This window comes from Gasterosteus aculeatus, chromosome 6, assembly GCF_964276395.1.
Source record: "Gasterosteus aculeatus chromosome 6, fGasAcu3.hap1.1, whole genome shotgun sequence".
Classification (NCBI taxonomy): domain Eukaryota; kingdom Metazoa; phylum Chordata; class Actinopteri; order Perciformes; family Gasterosteidae; genus Gasterosteus; species Gasterosteus aculeatus.
The window spans coordinates 16,913,158-16,931,051 of NC_135693.1; the positions used below are offsets into that span (position 1 = coordinate 16,913,158).

General features: G+C 43.9%; 1 protein-coding gene and 1 pseudogene across 8 annotated transcripts in view; both read right to left on the bottom strand.

Annotated features, from left to right (window-relative positions):
• LOC120820839 (kinesin-like protein KIF20B) overlaps positions 1 to 14,610 on the bottom strand; it is a 27,947-nt gene extending 13,337 nt beyond the window's left edge. For 2 of the 8 annotated variants that reach the window (XM_078104786.1, XM_078104782.1), the window contains exons 1-29: positions 14,433 to 14,610; positions 13,713 to 13,821; positions 13,351 to 13,440; positions 12,991 to 13,113; positions 12,619 to 12,757; positions 12,158 to 12,342; positions 11,446 to 11,500; positions 10,960 to 11,166; positions 10,422 to 10,533; positions 10,225 to 10,296; positions 9,936 to 10,082; positions 9,438 to 9,600; positions 9,133 to 9,288; positions 8,909 to 9,004; positions 8,378 to 8,517; positions 8,177 to 8,291; positions 7,539 to 7,656; positions 6,573 to 6,718; positions 5,739 to 6,173; positions 4,510 to 5,480; positions 3,825 to 3,963; positions 3,244 to 3,366; positions 3,090 to 3,144; positions 2,510 to 2,635; positions 2,090 to 2,223; positions 1,859 to 2,014; positions 1,465 to 1,641; positions 819 to 947; positions 478 to 585 (exon numbers count right to left, since the gene is read on the bottom strand). In XM_078104786.1, the coding sequence (XP_077960912.1) occupies positions 478 to 585; positions 819 to 947; positions 1,465 to 1,641; positions 1,859 to 2,014; positions 2,090 to 2,223; positions 2,510 to 2,635; positions 3,090 to 3,144; positions 3,244 to 3,366; positions 3,825 to 3,963; positions 4,510 to 5,480; positions 5,739 to 6,173; positions 6,573 to 6,718; positions 7,539 to 7,656; positions 8,177 to 8,291; positions 8,378 to 8,517; positions 8,909 to 9,004; positions 9,133 to 9,288; positions 9,438 to 9,600; positions 9,936 to 10,082; positions 10,225 to 10,296; positions 10,422 to 10,533; positions 10,960 to 11,166; positions 11,446 to 11,500; positions 12,158 to 12,342; positions 12,619 to 12,757; positions 12,991 to 13,113; positions 13,351 to 13,440; positions 13,713 to 13,820 (4,725 nt within the window). In that variant the 5' untranslated portion in view covers position 13,821; positions 14,433 to 14,610. Of the gene's footprint in view, positions 1 to 477; positions 586 to 818; positions 948 to 1,464; positions 1,642 to 1,858; positions 2,015 to 2,089; positions 2,224 to 2,509; positions 2,636 to 3,089; positions 3,145 to 3,243; positions 3,367 to 3,824; positions 3,964 to 4,509; positions 5,481 to 5,738; positions 6,177 to 6,572; positions 6,719 to 7,505; positions 7,657 to 8,176; positions 8,292 to 8,377; positions 8,518 to 8,908; positions 9,005 to 9,132; positions 9,289 to 9,437; positions 9,601 to 9,935; positions 10,083 to 10,224; positions 10,297 to 10,421; positions 10,534 to 10,959; positions 11,167 to 11,445; positions 11,501 to 12,157; positions 12,343 to 12,618; positions 12,758 to 12,990; positions 13,114 to 13,350; positions 13,441 to 13,712; positions 13,822 to 14,432 lie in introns of all 8 variants that reach the window. The other 6 variants (XM_078104785.1, XM_078104781.1, XM_078104784.1 and 3 more) reach the window with 3 other exon arrangements.
• Positions 14,506 to 17,495, bottom strand: LOC120820840 (high affinity choline transporter 1-like; annotated as a pseudogene).
• Positions 17,496 to 17,894: the final 399 nt, after the last annotated feature.

A 17,894-nucleotide genomic window follows, 5' to 3' on the forward strand; every position in this document is an offset into this window, starting at 1 on the left:
TCCTGGCCACTCAGGAGAGAAATGAGTCCAGGTGAGAATACAGGCTTGTGAAAGGAAGACGAGGTGGGGGGTGGGGGGGGGGGGTTGTAAGTGGCTGCTAGCGGGATTGCTAGAATATAAAACTGGCGGGCCGCACTAACATTAAACTTTCAAATTAAGGTAGGGGCCACAAAATATCGGCCTGAGAGCCGCAATTGGCCTGCGACTTTGAGCCCCCGGGTCTAGATCCATCGGTAATTAGTATTGTCCGGCAACAAAAAAGATCAGCTATCTATACATTTTCTTTTCTTTTGTGCTGATTTGATCTATGATGCCGAACAGGAATTTTGCATTGCACCACTACTTAGTAATGTAAAAAAAATGAAACTAAATTTGTAATCCAAAAATATGTTTTCAACCAGTGTTGAAAAATACAAAATTAAAGTTTTTGACCGATTCTCTCATCGCTTCTATTTCCATATCTTCTTGTGAGCGTACCTGACTGCTTACTGATGCCCTGGTTTCCCTCCTTCCTCCTGATTTCCTGTTAATAGTGTCACACTGTGGTTTCCCGACCACTGCAGCAGGGCTCGCATGGCTTTCAATCTGGCACAGGCGGAATTTGAAAGAAAATCACATGAATCATGATTACAAGTAGAATACTCTTTCACATGAAATTGCATGCCAACTGACAAAGTTGAATTTATCTCAGCTAACTCATTTAAACTTGTCTGCACCCTGAGAACACAGTAGGAGAAATACATGCAGGGTGACCACCTCTCTAGCAGGCCTGGGGCTTTAAATCCAGTGAGTAATTATGTGTTTGCCTTGAGACCGACCTGTGTGCCTGCATCCTGCGTGGCAGCGAAGGCCTGGAGCTCTTCCTTCAGTCGGAGGATCTGGGCCTCCCTTTCACACAGAGCAGCCTGCAGCTCTGCCACACGGACGCCATCACCAGCGCCATCACACTGTAACAGGCAGAAGGGACACTGAGAATGTTTCCTGTTGCCAGCCCTCCATTGTTATGCTCTTTAGCCAAAATGTGATCCAGAGCTTTAGTCAATTAATGCAATAGATTATGGGAATTTGGGGACCAAAAGTGGAATATTCTCTTGTGCTAAATAAACTGTTGTGCAACATTAGAGGAACCAGGTACCGAACTCTTATTCATCTTCATTGGTTGAATTATGTTACTAACTGGGTTCCAAAGCTGCCCTTTCCCTCCTGGGGTAAGGTGTCGGTGAGAGAAGTTTCAGAAAGGTCTGCTCTCCCCGTGAATCCCACCCAGGGGTCGATCAACGTGGAATGAAACGGGGCAAAACGTGTTGATGTGGTTCAAACTTCCAGTAAAGTTTCCCCTTCAAGGATTTTGCGGCAGATGTTTTGCCTCGATGGATGATGGAAACAAGTGGCCAGTAGCAGCCAGTTGTGACAGCTTCCCTCTTCAGTAAGTGGTCCCTGTATGCGTTGTTAAGTCATACTGACCTCTTGTGGTGGCTGTTTATCATTCTGTCGAAGCTGTTGGATGAGTTTGTCTTTCTCTGCTTGGCTGGAGAGAAGCTTCTGTAGCTGGACCTCCAAAGCTGCTACCAGGGCGTCTCTCTCCTTCCTCCATTTCTCCATGGTCTGCTCCTTCTCAGCCAGCTGGGATGAAGTGGACTCCTGACAAAGATGGAGATGACATGCGAGGGGACCATGTGGGGGAAATTCCAATTATGTAAAGTTTGAGTGAGGAAAGTATTCTTCAATATTAACAGTCAAACACCGCCAAGGCTGCTATGATCATTAAAACAGAAAAAACAAGCCTGCTACATCAATACATATGTGGGATTTGATTTTTAGGGTCATTAACCGTGTTTAAATAGGATCCTTTTCCTACCAACTGGCTCTGCTGTCGAGCGTGGCGTTCTCTGTTTTCGGCAAACTTCCTCATTTCCTGGTTCCTCTTGTCCTCAGCCTCTTTGGCTTGGCCAATCAGGGACAGCTTTTCCTCCAGCCACTTTTTGCGTTCGGCCTGGTGTTTCTCTGCACACAGCTGCACGCAAAACGGTCATTGTCGGTTATTCGGGAGCGACTACGTAAATCGACATTTGAAAATAAATTTCATTACCTTCAAGCTTTCCTGGACCTGTGCGGTTTCTTGCTTGGCAAGTTTGAGGTCATCTGATGGAGTATCTACCTCAAGGTGTGTGGCGTTTCCACGTCGGTCCTGCTGCAATAAGATCCCTTTCAATTTCTCCACCTCTGTAACGGTTGAAATCAGAGAAAAATGTGTAAATTAAAAATGAATAATTGGATTGCAATCAGATAAACGTTTTCCGTGTTTGCATCGTAGCTCGGTGTGTTGTGCTTCACACTCTACATTGATTGACTTACTGAATGTGTTATTCCTGTGAAGAAACACACTCACTCAAGTCTCAGTTTCATTAAATGTCTTCTATGAACATTTGGGTTTCTCTGCAGCTTTCAAGCACAAGAGGATTAGACTAAGCTGTCCGTGGGCTGAACCCCTTAGAAAACGAATCCTTACCGCTAGTGAGTTCCTGGATGAGGTTAAGTTTCTCTTCCAAGACCTGCTCCATCTGGTCCTGCGTCTCCTCCTGCTCAGTCAGAGCTAAACGCATGTCTTCCATTACAAGCTCCTTGGTTTCAAGTTCTACAAAAGGAACAAAAACACACACGGCCACACACACACACACACACACAACGGTACAGGTTTACACACAGAACGCCATAGTCAACCAGCACACTGTTGGTCTCCTAGGGAGGCCAGAAACGGGTAACAGCAGAGGAAGACGGCAAGTTCAGAGTTTGAGGACCTTTCAAAGTGAATATTCACATTAACAGCCATACCAGTATTTGTAACTATGAAGGCTGTGGCAAGTTAACAAGTGGGTGTCCTTTAGTTTTAAGTGTTATCAAGAAAGAATTAGCAATATGAAGATGTCACCTTCAGCTCTGAGAATTTTGGGAGATTACTATTTCTTAAGTTGTTACACACAAAATGATTACAATACCAACAATGTTCGTTTCATTAAGAATATTGTCTGGGATGATTTGAAAAAAACATCATTCCACAAACACCACAAAACGTTTTCCCTCTGGTTTACCTTTACAGGCCTTCTGGTAGAGCAGCTGGTCGGACTTTGTGTCAGATGATTGCTCCTACAGTAGGGAGAGAGATGAGCCGAGGAAGCGGACACATCAATAAACTAACATGTAGGACTTAGACTCATAACTTTTGGATTTGATAGATCATCTCACCACTTTGAGCAGCTGGATGGTTCGGTCTCTATTGGCAACGTCAGACTGAAGCTGCCGTTTGGCTTTCTCCAGGTCAGCCAGCTTTTGCCTCAAAAGCTTTTCTTCTTCTCTCATGGCAGATATCTTCAGAAAAAAACCAATGTTATCACATCTGCTGTTCATATCAGTGTCCAATTAGAAGCCAGTGATCCAACGTTTGTTTTCTCGTATCCTTTAATTAAATTTGTCTTGATCACTGAATCTACTCTACTCAAGCGAGGGTGAAAATGTTATAATAGTAGACTTATGTAAATACGTATGTTAATGATGAATATGAAGTGCTGTGTCAGTGGGCTCAGATATTCTGGATGGTGCGTGTCGGCTTCCGTTAACATCCTCGACGTTGTAGCAGTGTGTGTGTGAGGCATGAGGCCACAGTGTGACCTCTGCAGAGGCCCTGTACACAGAAGCTGGGGCATCTAAGGCAAGCACTTTATTTAAAAATGTGTAAAAGCGGCTATTGGCAAATTACGTGCTGACCTTGTCGGAAAGACATTTCTTTGGTTTAAAGTAGTGAGGCGAGACATAAATAAATGATGCACCTCCTTCTGGACTTGCTGGACCTGCTTCTTGTAGTCGGCTAGTTTCTCTCGGAGGTCTGAAGTATCGTCCTCCTTCCTCTGAAGGTCGCGGCTGAGGCTCTTTACTCTGTCAGAGTCCTGCTTGCTGTTCTCTTTTAGTCTGGGAGAGCGAGACAAGATAACAAGGAACTGCAACAAATTCTTTAAACTAGACAGGACAGAATATATTGGTCCAGGGCGGCACTATTGCTCTTTAATGCGGCGGCTGGATGGAGTGCTGGATTATTAAAGCACTCCCCGGGCCCAATGTACTGCTGGAGAGGTGACAGGCACAGTAATAAAGAGAAAATGTATTTACAGTGAGAGAATAGATCCAAACTAGACCCAAATTGTTTTCCTCCTTTATTATCCTTCATTACAGTAAGATTCTCATCTTCGGGCCGGACTCAAACTAAAAAGTAAAAGAACTCAACTAAAGTTTTTAATCGTTAACCTTGAATAAACCGTCCTGGGCGACAGATACAACAGCAAAATCAGGTTCCGGCGGAGCATAAATAGGAATACTGCATCCAGATGGATGTGGAGGTTTGATTAGATATCAAATTGAATAGAGTTGTGTAGCACAACGTCTTTAATAAGCTGGCTAGGATCTTCCATCAACAATTCTCATTATGATCTAATCTTCCTGCAAAGGAAACGGCCGTACCTGCTGATCTCCTCGGCTTTCTTCTCCAGCTCGGAGTCCTTCTGAGCAATGGCCTCGTGCGCCACAGCCAGCAGCTCCCTGCGCCTCTCCACCTCCCTGCGCCGAGCCTCCTGGACCGCCTGCATCTCCTCTTCCTCCCGCTGCTCCTGCGCCTTCTCCAGCCTCTTCTGCAGGGATGCTGCCTCTGCTGCCTTTTCCAGCAGCTTTTCCTGCAGCTCTGCAGACACTTTCGCCGCCTCGGCCAGCTTCTCCTCCGTCCGTTTGTTGTTTTCTTTTAGCGCCTCTTCAAATTCTGACGAGGCGAGCCGAGCTTCAGTTTTGCAGCGAGTTTCCTCCATGTTGCAAAGCTTTAACTTCAGGGATGCAATTTCAGTCTGGAGATCAGAGTTCAACCTCTTCAGATCCTCTTTGGCAGCAGAACTATAAGAATTAGTTTCTTCTACTTCGGCCTTGAGTTTTTCAGCTTGATCCTGCTCTCTCACCTTTAGTAGGAGATGTTGAAGTTTGCAGAGGTTTTCTTTTTGTTTGGAAAGTATGGCTTCGTAGTCTAATTTGTCTTGTTGTTGTGCCTCTGCCTTTTGTTCCTCTAGGTTTATTTTGAAATTCTCTAAGTACAAAGTTGGTTCCTCACGCTTTGCCCTCCACTCATTTACTAATGCTTCTAAAGCGTTTTCTTGGCAATCGAGCTGGTGGTGAAATTCTAGCATTATTCTGTCTTTGCTCTCATTTTTCTCCTTTTCCTCAGCCAGATGAATCCTTGGCGCCGACACTTCCTCTGTCAGCTGATCATTAACAGCGTCAGACGATGTCGCTGAAGTCCGCAGTTCCTGTTTCAGGCTTTGAACTTCGTGGGTCAGCGTGTGGATCTGTGAAGCTTTCTCCAGGACTTCGATAGAGCACTTGTCCAGTTGTGCCTGAGCAGTTTGTTGTTGGATCAACACTTGTTCAGCTCGCTCTGTGCTGCTGGTCACCTGTGGTTATTTACAAAAATGTATACCTTAATGTAGTCTACTAGCAGCAAGATGGTTTCATTAAAACACCGATAACACACCATTACAGGACAAATGCTCAACAACCTCACGGCAATACTCAAAACGCTGAGGTCAGTTCAGAACTCAAGTATCACATCTTGTACATACATGCTAGAAAGCTAAACAATTTAACGTGAATAGAACAGCTTGAGAAAAGCGTTGTTTCATAGTTCATGGGACAAAATCGTTGTTGCCCACCTGGTGCTCTGAAGCTTCCAGTCTGGCAGCGAGCGCTCGGACTTCCTGGCGAAGAGCATCGGTCTCCTGTTGCCTCTTCTCTCTCTCTGCCTTCAGAGCAGACTGAGCCTCCTCTTTGCTGCTCCTCTCTCGACCAAGGGCAGCAATTATGTCCAGTCTGCATTGCTTCTCTTCTGAATGGGCTGCCATGGACGCCTCCCTGGCTCTCCTTTCCGCTTCAAGGGCTGCCGTGGCTTTCTTGTTACCTTCCCTCTCCTCTCCAAGGGATGCTTGCACCTCCTCTTTGCTCTGCTGGAGCTCCCGGAGTTTGGCAAGGGCCTCCTCCTTTGCTTTAATCTCTTCCTGTAAGGATGCCAGTGCCTCCTCTCTTTCCAGAGTCCGGTGATCCAAACAAGATTCGGCTCTGGCTCTCTTTTCCTTCTCGACAGCAATCGCCTGCTGAGTGACAGAAGCAATGAGTATTTACTGTGGTGGAAATGAGCAGATAACGCCGTCGTGAGAAATCTAAAGTATCTTGCTTCTTGGCTTCAAGAGAAGGTTTAATACACATCAGAGAGGATTGTGTTGCCGAATGACAAGGACTTCAGCGGGGGAACAGGAGTGGAGGAATAGACACTTTGACCCCCACCCCCCTCAGTGTGGCCATAGACAATCCTTGTTTGATAGACAGATAAAAGACAATAAAATACTGGCTTTGTGAATCAGTTTGGTCCAGAATGTAGGTGACGGAGTTAATGAGAGAGCCATAGTGTGCATTAGATGAACTCTCCCCCAACACTAAGATGTAATTAGCGGTCCCACCAACGTGTTCTCCTTTCTCCGGCGGTGTCTTACCTGCAGCCGCTCTTCCTCACGTGAACTCCCCTCCTCCGGCAACTTCTGCAGGTCTCTCACTTGTTTCTCCAGCCGGTCGATCTCCAACGACTTCTCCTGGAGCTCAGAGAGAAGCCTTCTTTTCTCTTCACGCTCTAATCCACTGGCTTCACATAGGAAATAAGACAAAATAAATGCAGCACAATGTTAGAAGCAGACCAGAGGTGACATCGCTGGTATCTAACAATTTCGCTTATAATACCCATCAAGCAACCTTTGTGAAGAAACATGTGGACAAATCATTTTGAAAATGGTGCATTTCAGCCATGGATTCGACCACCTACTAAATGTGCTGAAAGACTATATTTAATTTATATATATATATATATATATATATATATATATATATATTACACACACACACACACATTACAATCTGGTGGCCATTTAAAGTGATGTTTATAATATAAGTAATGTATTAAGTATTACAATGCTCATCAACTAGACTAAAATATTTTCATATTATAAAACAAGAAACATATAAACATCAGACTCCCAAAAAGCAAAAGCTTTAAATAGGCTATTAGACTAAAAGGAAACTCTTATGCCATCAAATATATGCCAACATAAATGCCAATTACTTCTGGAATTGTTTCATGCGGCTCCGCTTTCTCGTCCAGACAGCTTGAAAGCAGCAGGAACTTGAGTGGGCTGAAGTGGGCTTTTTTCCTTTGGCCAGTAATTGGTGTGTGTGGGGGATACATTTGATGGTGCGTCAGCATGTTGAATCGGTTTATGGGTGGAGTGCTATTTAAATGCTTTCTAGGTCTAACAGAAGCCCTTTAAACTACAATGTGAAGGCAGATAAGCAGTTTTTCCACGTCCACTCGATGGATTCATTTGCGTTTGTGTGTTTGTGTGGCATCAGCCCTCGGACTTTCAGCTGGTGCTCACTCCGTTGCAGCAGCTTTCTCTCCAGCTCCTCACCCGTTTCTCCCCTCTCTCCCTGAGCCTCTGCTCGGACTGAACCCAGACGTGCATGAGGAGGCTCAGCTGCCTGCTTTGGGCCTTCCATTTCAGGCGAGTGGGAGTCCAGAGATGTGTCCTGAGGCCAGTAGGAAGAATTGAACAAATCAGTCACGGAGATTAGTGAGCCCATCTCCAGTTATAACATCCAGATGTGGTGCCATGGCACGGCTCCACCACACATACCTAAAGATATAATTGCTCGAGTAAGCAAATACTTTTTGCATAGTGATATTTCTTAGTGCTCATTTAGGGAGTCACTGTCTCATCCTGGTTGAGAAGTGCAAGGTCAGAGAGCAAAGCAGAAAGTGCCAACCAGGCAGACACGGGTCTGGTAAGGATGAGAGTTAGAGACACACCAAGCACCATACGACACTCACGCTTTGTTTGTTATGTTCACATTAATCTACCAGAACGAGAAAAGTTGTTTGGCTGAATTCCCCCAGACGTCCCAACCAGGCTTCCAATTTTGATCATTAGGTAACACATAATGTGTAGATAATCCACATAATTGTTTTTTCAGAAATCATTTTTAGCATTCGTAGTATTTCCTCAAACAGAATATATGAAGTGTGACCCAAGGAGTGGAATGTTGTTACCTGGGCCTCTAGACTGGGTCCAGCTCTGGCCATTTTGTCCATGAGGCCCTTGAAGATCTCCATCCTCCTTTCTGCTCGCTCCTCTAAGATATCGCTCTCCCTCGCCAGGCGGTTACTAAAGACACACACAGGCGCGCGTTTGCATGACCTCATTTTTCAAGCCCCAAGCTTCCCTGGTAGCATCATATGTGCGAGTCTCACTTGTAGTCAATCTGCATCTCGGAGAAGATCTCCGAGAACTCCCTGCTGATTTCCTCTCGGAGTCGCGCCTCCATGAGCAGGCTCTCCGCTCGCTCCTTCTTCAGCTGCATCTGCAGCTGCTTCAACAGCGCCAAATGCCTCTGAGGGATGGGACACAAAACGCTGTCAGAAAGAGTTTTCATGTACAAAAAATAAATATTCTACCACTGACAACATTAGGAATATATCCTATTTGTTTGAAGTTAAGAAGCTAAACCTATCTGTCAAAAGGAACAGGCAACAAAAACAATACAGCACCAGCAGGGAATTCAGGGTTGTGTTGACAGCAGCACACTGAGCATCCTGCCTTTAGCAATTAGATGAAAACAAATGCTCATTGCTCAGACAACAAGGCCTTGTGATTCAGACAAAATGACTAAATAGTAAAAAAGAATCTCACTCAATCTTGCTCATCAATTTAAGAACAATATAAAATAAAGTTTTGATGGAATTTTTGGCCTTAATGGGTCCTAACATTCTTTAGGGACCGACCTGGTTTTTCTCATCAGCTTCTTCTTCAATGGCTGTTTGATCCATTGTGACTTCCATCAGGCTGTTTTCTTCCTCATACTCATCATCTTCATCCTCCTGGATGAACAATTTAAACAATGTTGACAAACTATTTCAACTGATAATCCAAGTAAAAAGAGCACCAACATATTAAAGAGATGGTAATGAAGCAAAAGCCTCATGATGTGACTCAGACCCCGCCCCACCTGTACGTCTTCCAGGCTAGTATCCCAGCCAATCACAGAGCTCCTCCTGCTGCCCCGCGCAGTCTTTGTCTCAGCATTGTTGATGATGAAGGATATCTCACCAGCAGACCTCTCGGGCAGGACAATGGGAGGCGGCCTGGTAGACAGGACAACCACCTGGAAAGGGACCGGAAACAATTAAAAAATATATATAATATATTAAATAACAAAATGTAACATAATTCTAAACAATTACACGCATAGGAAAGGGGGGACTCCCAGAAAGCAAAGCACAACATAGAGAGAAGATGAAAACGTGTCTGCACCTTCTGTGCCACGGCGGAGAACTTGAGGACGTTGAGGGTCTCGTCGTACATGGAGGCACACTGGTTGATGTTGACGATCATGCAGGCTTTTCCTCGACCACGGAAGAAGCTCTGCAGGTAGTGGGTCAGCTTGCTTTCCCTGAAGGGAACGTGCTGAAGCAGCCTGAGGGAGGGACCAGATTAGCCGGCATTGATTCCTGTGCTTTGTGAACGGTTTGTGCGGCTACACTTTTGAAGTTAAATTGATGCTTAACTTGTAGAATTTGTAACTTGTGTAGAATGTTTTATTCAATGTTTCACCCAAAAGGGGCAGAATGACAAAAAAAAGCCACCAAATCCTGTATATCCTTATAAAAGTGTTACAACTAACGCGCTTCAAACGTTCGTTTCAAGAGCAATAATACCGGCAGAGTGAAGCAACACTATGGGATGACGCTTTTATATTCCACAAAGACTACTAATTCATTAACATGAGATGAGAAGAAAGGGAATACTCACTTGGCCTGCTGATTGTGTCGCAGTGCGTTGATGCATTTTCCCAGAATGAGCAGGGAGGTGTTGATGTTTCCGGCTTCTTTGAGACGCTCTCCTCTATTCTGGGTCTTAGCGCATCGCTCCGATCCAGCCAGGTCACACAGACACAACCTGAGGACAAGCACATTTATCCAACCCGGACCCATAAAGCAGGCCCGGAAAATCCACGTTCAACACTTAATGCTTCAAAAAACTAAATAATGAAGGTTGCACATATATAAACCATGTTTAAATGAGCCACTCAGACACTCACTCGCTGACTGCGTGGACCCGCAGAGACCCAATGTCCTCAATCCTCAATACACGAATGGAGAAAATACTGTGACTGCAGGGATAGAAAATGGAGCATTCATTCAGTAACTTTGTATTAAGATGGAATAAACATGTTCTCTCAGGAGAGAAAGAGCTCTGAGCGGAGTATCTGTGTACGCTTCTGGCTGACACCCTCACCTCCTACTGGAGAGCTGGTTGAGCCGGGTGGAGGAGAAGCTCTGGTTCTTCTTGCCAAGCTTCATCACTTTGTAAGCCTCCTCTGCACTACTCACCTGAATCCATCGCAGATCTAAATACACATTTGATAAAGCAGGAGATTCGTATGAAACTGAGAGGTCACAGCAGTCATTTCTTTACGGCACAGTAATAAAAGCTGATGAATACCAAATTGTTTTTAACCATTAGTTTGAGCAACATGGCATTCATTCAAAGTTTGCAAATTACATTTTTTAAGAGGTTGTAATGGGTGCCTCTGGTCAAAAAGAGAAAAGTACACCAACCCATAAGTACAGCACAGGGAGACATTTTAATCATGAGAGCTAGTGGTGCAGTAAATTTGGTGTGGTCCCTAAATAAAAAAATTAAAAAATCAATCAACTTTGATGGGAACCGATCAATCGACTACGAGACAACTTACTACACAGATCGAATTTATACCTAAATAATTTGCATTGTTTTAGGAACACATTGCCTGCTCCCGCCCGACCCTTCAGACCTCTGACAAAGGCGTTGCCCTTGACGTCCTGTGACAGCCGCAGCGCCGTCCTCCTGGTCGCTCCGTTGGGTGTCACCTCGAGGAGGTCGTGAATGTTCTCATTGTAGATTTCACAGAAAGAAACCCAAACAGAGAACTTTGTGTGGGGTTCTACTGCCAGGCTGATTTTGTCCCCTGCTTCTACGGTCATGCCCAGCGTGGAGGACCCTGGAACAAAGGCATACGAGGAAAGTCATTCCCCTGTAGTGACAGGCTCAACAGTGCATGGAATAACTCTATAATGGTATTCATTTGTGCTTTACTCTTCTATACAAGAGAAAGCAGTGAGATATCTTGAAATTCCTGCCCTAATGTTAAGCGGTACATTTTGATCAAAGTGGACGGGTGCTTTCAGTGTAAGATTTTAGGCTGCTGCATTTAGAAAAAAAGAAACAAAATGGCAGGAAAACAACCAATAATAGATCGAAAGAAAAATCTATATCTTGCCTTCAAGAAGAGTCTTGTTGGTCGAGTTCAACAGGCTGGAATTGCTCTTCTCACTCTAAAGAAAAAATGCATCAGTTTTAATAACTTATGTATTTATTTATTAAGTATATCTTTTTGGAAACTCTTTGGAGCAATGTTACAAAGTGCTTTACATGAGTAATTACTAAAAACAAATTGTATAGTCTCTACACAAGAGACATCCTCCATCCAGGTACCCTCACCTCAGTCCAGAAAAAAAATAGCCAAAAACCTGAGGAGAGGAACAGAGGAGGGATTCCACTCCCAGGTCATGTATAACGAATGAACATCATAACATATTTACAACACATTAAGTGCAGATGACAGAAATTATTCATACCATGTGATAAGGCTGTCAACGAATTCTATATTCTAATATATATATATATATATATATATATATATATATATAGTTGTTAAAAACAACTATTCGAATGTGAAAAATAATATTCAAATGTAAAAACATCTGCTTGGCGGTTGGGCGCTCATCTGACTACTGATTACCAATCCAAGTAGTTATGTCTCGTTGTATAAATCTATCCTGTTATTGACATTCCTAATGCGCAACCAGATATTCAAATGTGAGGGTTTTTTTGCTTCATGGGCTGGAAGTGACAGGGATCTTTTACGTGGATGTTAAATCTTTAACTTAAATGAACATGAGTTTAGCTTGGTACTAGGTTACAAGGGTCACCTCTTTAAATTGACTGAAGAAGTTTCTCTTGTACGTCGCTTCTTCAATCTGCTGCTCCCTGGTGAGCTTCGTAAACTCTCGGCAGCGCTGAGGTTTGACGCTCATCTCAGTGAAAACCTGTTCCTCAATGCTGCTGAAAATGACTTGGAGAGACCTGGGCAGGACACCAGCATCAGCATCTGGACCTGAGGGACAAGAGTAGATCATTAGAGTAGATACTCGTAGGGATGCAAGATTTAAATCAGGCCAGATAAATCCTTATCAATTAATAATAATTAATTAATTAACAGCTGACTATGAAAAATCACAGTAGGTGGCAATATGTACCTTCATTTCAGGTTCAGCAAAGGCAGAGCAGTAATTCAGTTCACTTACTTCTTGACAATAAGCCAAGCTTAGGTTGTGTGGTCCAAAGAAAGCAATAACTACAATACAATCTACAATAACAAAGAGAAGCCCACCTAAGAATGTGAATGTCTTGCCAGCGTTGGTGACTCCATAAGTGAAAACCAGAGAGTTCCCCCCTTCGAGAACCTCTTTCACCAAATCCTTTACTGTGCCTTGAAAAAGCTCTTTCTGCATTGTCTCAGGACCAAACACCTAAAAGGAAGATAAGAAGTGGGAATTTATTACAAACCAAGACTTTTTTTATGCCAATTTATGCCCCTTTCCTAGACCCGTTTTTCAGCTCAAGAAAAAAAATGGTGGCATGCCAAAATGTATTGCATACAAGTAACGATATATTAAAAAGAAATTTCTGATGACAATAAAATCAGGAAACGTTGATACACATCAAACTTTGTTGTCTCTCTCATCTGCCAGGAAACACCAACCTGAGAGAACTGAAAGCGCTGGCCCGTCTGTGGAAGTGACTTGTCAGCACTAAGCCTCGCCGAGAGGGACAACCTGGGAGGCCTCAGCAGAACTGTGTCTGGGGACTCAATGGTCACACAGTCCTGTTTAAAAAAGAAAGAGCAATGCAGATTCAATTTAGTGTTTAATGTATTTAAATGGACATACGCTGCATCAACAATGTTATCAGAGAAGTTCAGATATATTTACTGGAGAATAATTAAGCTGAAAAGCAAAGCCTGTTCTGAATCATCATTTTCTAAGTAACAGAGTTTTGACAATCACAAAACCCTGCAGATAAAAAGTATTCTGGCAACTCTGTGTACATTGTGCATTCTTACCTGTGACTCTCCATTATTGTTCTCTTCTGAGCTGAAGGGTCGGATACGAAGGTAGACCTGAAGGTGCTCTCGCTCCTCAATGCTGGAATGCTGCAACATCACGTCAGGATTTGATTGGAAGAAAGAAAAGAAAGAAAAAAAGTGAAGGACTACATTTGGGCAAAAAAACTCAGTTTTCAAAGTCTGCTCTGCTTGCTGTAAAGATTTCTCTGTAAGATCTTTTAGAATGCACTTTTAACATAAAATACGGGGGGTGGGGGGGGCCAAACCCCGAAACCACGTTCTGGGTAAAAATATATATTTCATATATAACGTTGATGTCTAAGTGACAATGTGTAGAAAATGGCTCTTGCAACACAGACCTGCAGGTCTGGTATTGGGCTGAATTCCGATGAGAGATCTCTCTTCAAATCGTCCACTTCTACCTGTTCCCGTGTGTCGGCCTTGTTGTTCAGGCATGATTCCATCATCCTGAAACAAATGGATTTAAGCGAATCGAAAAAAGTGACAATAATCAAACAATGCAAAGCGATCAAATACTAGCTCACATTAAAAAAAAAGCACTTGGTAAACGGAGAGTAACGTTCAGTCACGCCCTTCAAAAATCTGGCACAGAGAGAGTTGCATTTCATGTCAAAACTTTTGCAAACCTCCGAGGGCTCATCGTCAATTTGGCGTACGAGTTATTCATCAACAGTTCTTGAATCAACGTTAGCTAAAAGGCAAAAAGTTGGTTTAAGTGTAACCACGTCGCGTGTCCGACGTTAACGCGTCAGAAGGAAATGTCGCGAGGTGTCGACGTGGGTACGATTGGCTTCCAGCCGAAGGCCCGTTGTGTCGGTACTTAGTTAACGTTATTATCTGTGTTTAACAGTTCGTAAACGGTTGGACGTTTTTTTTGACAAACGTTTGAATCGTTAACTCTAAACGTCTCTTGGTTAAGCTAGCGGACGAGCTCAGTTAGCTACCTGGAGACGTTGAGATGACTAACGTCAGCGACCCCTCACCTGTCAACTTCAGACGTCAATTATTGTTACAAAGACCGTTTAGGAAAAGAAGTAAACGACAACCAAAACACGTACCTGGCAGTTATGTGTGGAACATTAGGTGAGGAACAAGTATTGGTAGCAGTATTTTTTGTGTGCTAACAGTTAGCTAACCTAAGACAAAAACACAACACGGCCGCGGTCTGAGTTTTGAAACGGACCAATCGGATTCGAGCAGAAACTGCGCATGCGTAGTTTCGTTTTTCTTCCTTCTTTGTTCTGGCCGTTGGCTACACAATAAAACATGGACGCGCATTACCGCCACCAGCTGGTGTGGAGTGTTACACGGTGGACAACTGTTATTCGCTTCAATCTGCATATACGTTTATCTGAAAGAAGCCAGGACGACGGGATAGACATGAGTTAATACATTAATAATCACAACAACGTACATGGATAGTGTTGTTTGTTCATTGTTTTAATTTGGATTTTAGCTAACTCCGATACTCAGACAGAGAAAGGCCACTTCAGGGTATTAATGAATAAATCAGCCCATCAGGCATTAAAAACCTCCAAAGTCAATATTTGACTGATTTCTTAATTTTTCTGAAAGATATGCCCAAAAATGATACGATAGCGTTGATGCTGCTGTGGACTAATTGGACTTCCAAGTTGTATGATTAATTGGGATTGCTGTCAAATTTGAAAACCTGTTATTATAAACCCAAACAACATTTTCAAAGCTTGACAATAAATCACTGGTTCCTCAGCCAAAAGCAACGTGATCACACCTGGTCCAGTTATTTTTTTTCAGTCCTCCTCCTCCAGGATAAGCTTTTATCCTGTTCATAAAAAAATAAAATACAGCAGCTTAAACATTCCAAAAGAAACCCCTTGCATGTCAATAATATTAATGCGGTACTTATATCGAATTGCGGCACTGACAATTTTTAACAAGTGGTGGTAATCATCGGCCGTGACGCGTCTCGGGGAGATTCCATTTCATCGAGTGTTTCCTTCTCTTTCGGTTCTCCTGTTGTGGTCGGCCGGTGTCGGCGTTCGGGCCGAGCTCTGGTCTTCCACTCTGCACACGTCCCACTTCTCGGGAAGAAGCCCTTTGTTGAAAAGCGCCGAGGCCAGGTAGGAGAACAGCAAGTTGGCAGCGATGGCGGACAGCACGGAGATGGTCCTCACTGGGGAGTACTGAACATAGATGCCGTCCTCCAGAGTGTAACCCGGAAAGTGTATGACTGGTGCTGCACCCACAGACGGCTCTCCACTCACCAACGGGATGATGCTGTTTTTAAGGTTGGTGAGCGATGCGCCCATCAAGCCGGCCACCACCACCGCAGCTCGGATCGCCCACTGGGTTTCTCTCTGCGAGGCCTAAATGAAAAGGAAACAGCAGGAAAATGTTTTGTCTGGAAATGTGAATTCAAGAAACCATCTTAGTTGTTCTCACTTGCGGCCTCAGGAGAGTCTTGTAGATGTTGCAAGTCGGCCGACGACATGGCGGCGGCAGAAATGGCGGCGGTTTCCGACGATGGAGACGACGGTCGGGGTGAGGTGGCTAAGGACTAGGACCGTGGCTGCCTCGCCACGTTCCAGCGGAGACGGAGAGCCGTAAGAAGTGAGGTTCCAGTCTGACGCGGCAAGCAAAGAGACGATGAAGCAAACGTCAGACCAGCTTTGCTCACCGGAATTTACCATTTGAGCTTTTTGCGTTTGAGTTCAAGGAGCTCCTCGTCCTCCTCCGTCTCTCTCCCTCTTCCACAAAGAGTCACAAAAACTCTCACACACAGTCTGTTTTACTAAACAATTTTCTTTTCTCCATTGACATGTGGCTTGTTTCAGTTATCTTTGGAAACACACACAATCAAAGTGCTTTTACTGAAGTTACATGCGTGTTTTTAATGAAGTTAAAAATGTTTAATATCTTCAGAAGCTCTTTTTACCAGCCACTGCCCCAAATAGTACGGGTGGTATTCCAAATATCAAGATAGTGAGAGCTGCAACAAAGCACGCGGTCCCTGCAGACTGAAGTTTCTGTACATTTTGGAGAAAATCTAAATGAATTCATTTTTGTGTGCCGACCTGTCAAAAGTCTGTTTGCTACATACATGAAATGCAAATTCCATGTTGGAGTTTGCTAATTAGTTGTTAATGGGCCGCTTATCTCTATTGTTTGTCTGCAGGACTTAACGTAAACCCTGGAAACCTGCTCTGTTGCAACAGCAGCTTCCAGCGTGCACCGCCTCATCGTAAAGATCCCGACAGCCTTCTTTACGCCGCGGTTCCCCAGCAGGGCCATCTCGATCTTGTCGGCTGCACTTCTGCTCGCCTCTCTTTTGTACTTGACAGAAGCCCAGATGCCGACCCCGAGCACCGGCAGGTAAAAGAGCAGCATCGCCGTCAACCCGGGAATGTTGACGGCCATATTGAACCTGAAGACAAAGGAGACTCTGCACTCAAAATCTGGCTTTAAAATGAAATTTTAGGTTTAAACTAAAGGGCTTTGCTGTAATAAGTAAAACAACAATGTCAGACAAACACATTCAATCACAACCCTTGGATTTAATGACATGAACTACAAAGTATATCACGTTACAAGTCACTAAAAAAATGCTTTTTAAGCATATTTTTAAAAAAAGAGAAGAAAGAGAACCTACCGAGTCCGTCACCGATCAGTTTGGCCTCTCGGGTCGGTCTCTTTGGGAAGAAAGGCCCAGGTGAGCTTCCACCCCGTGATATGGCCCTAATGGTCGGTTCCCTGCCTTCCCACGCCTTACATGTTGCTTCTCTGGCTTAGAGTTGGCTGAGAAGATGCATAATACTAAACTTTAACTACGAAGGAGCTGGATGGTGGATGACTTGTTGGGCAAGTCTGATGCGCAGGGACAGGGAAGACTTCCAGTCACTTTCCGCCTGACAAAAGAATTTTCCTCCATCACATTGCTCATAGCCGGGTGCCCCAGTGCCAGAGCTAATGAGCTGTTAGAGAACCGCTTAGAGCGACTGCACCCCTCAATCAAAGCGTCCACACGCTTAATGGACAACTTTACATAATTTAAATTATTTTTAGGCTCGTAGGTTTGCTTCATTTTCAGCACCGACGATCGCTATGTTTCATCAGTTAAATCCTCTCCCATGTGTTCCTTACTTACTATATATATATATATATATATATATATATATAGCGGTTGTGCGTCTGCAGTACAATGATGATGGCTGCTGATCCAAATCACTTGTCCTTTATTAAGAGCGGAATTCCACGTCGTGGTGTTCAAGCCCAACGTTGTAATTGGAGCAAATAAGTTACTGGTACTGAGTTATTGATCAAAACACTACTGCAGTTAATGCTGCATCGCCGTAAGGGATTTAATAAACATGGTCGAGGGACTGAAAGCGATGCATTTTCTCATTTTGGGCGTAGATTACATCCATTGACCCGACCTGCCACACAACTATCTGGGAAACCTTCATTGGAAACGGTTGACATTTTTGTAATTTTTTTGTAATAAAAATTAGTTTTCAGTCTGGAATTTTCCAATAGCTACT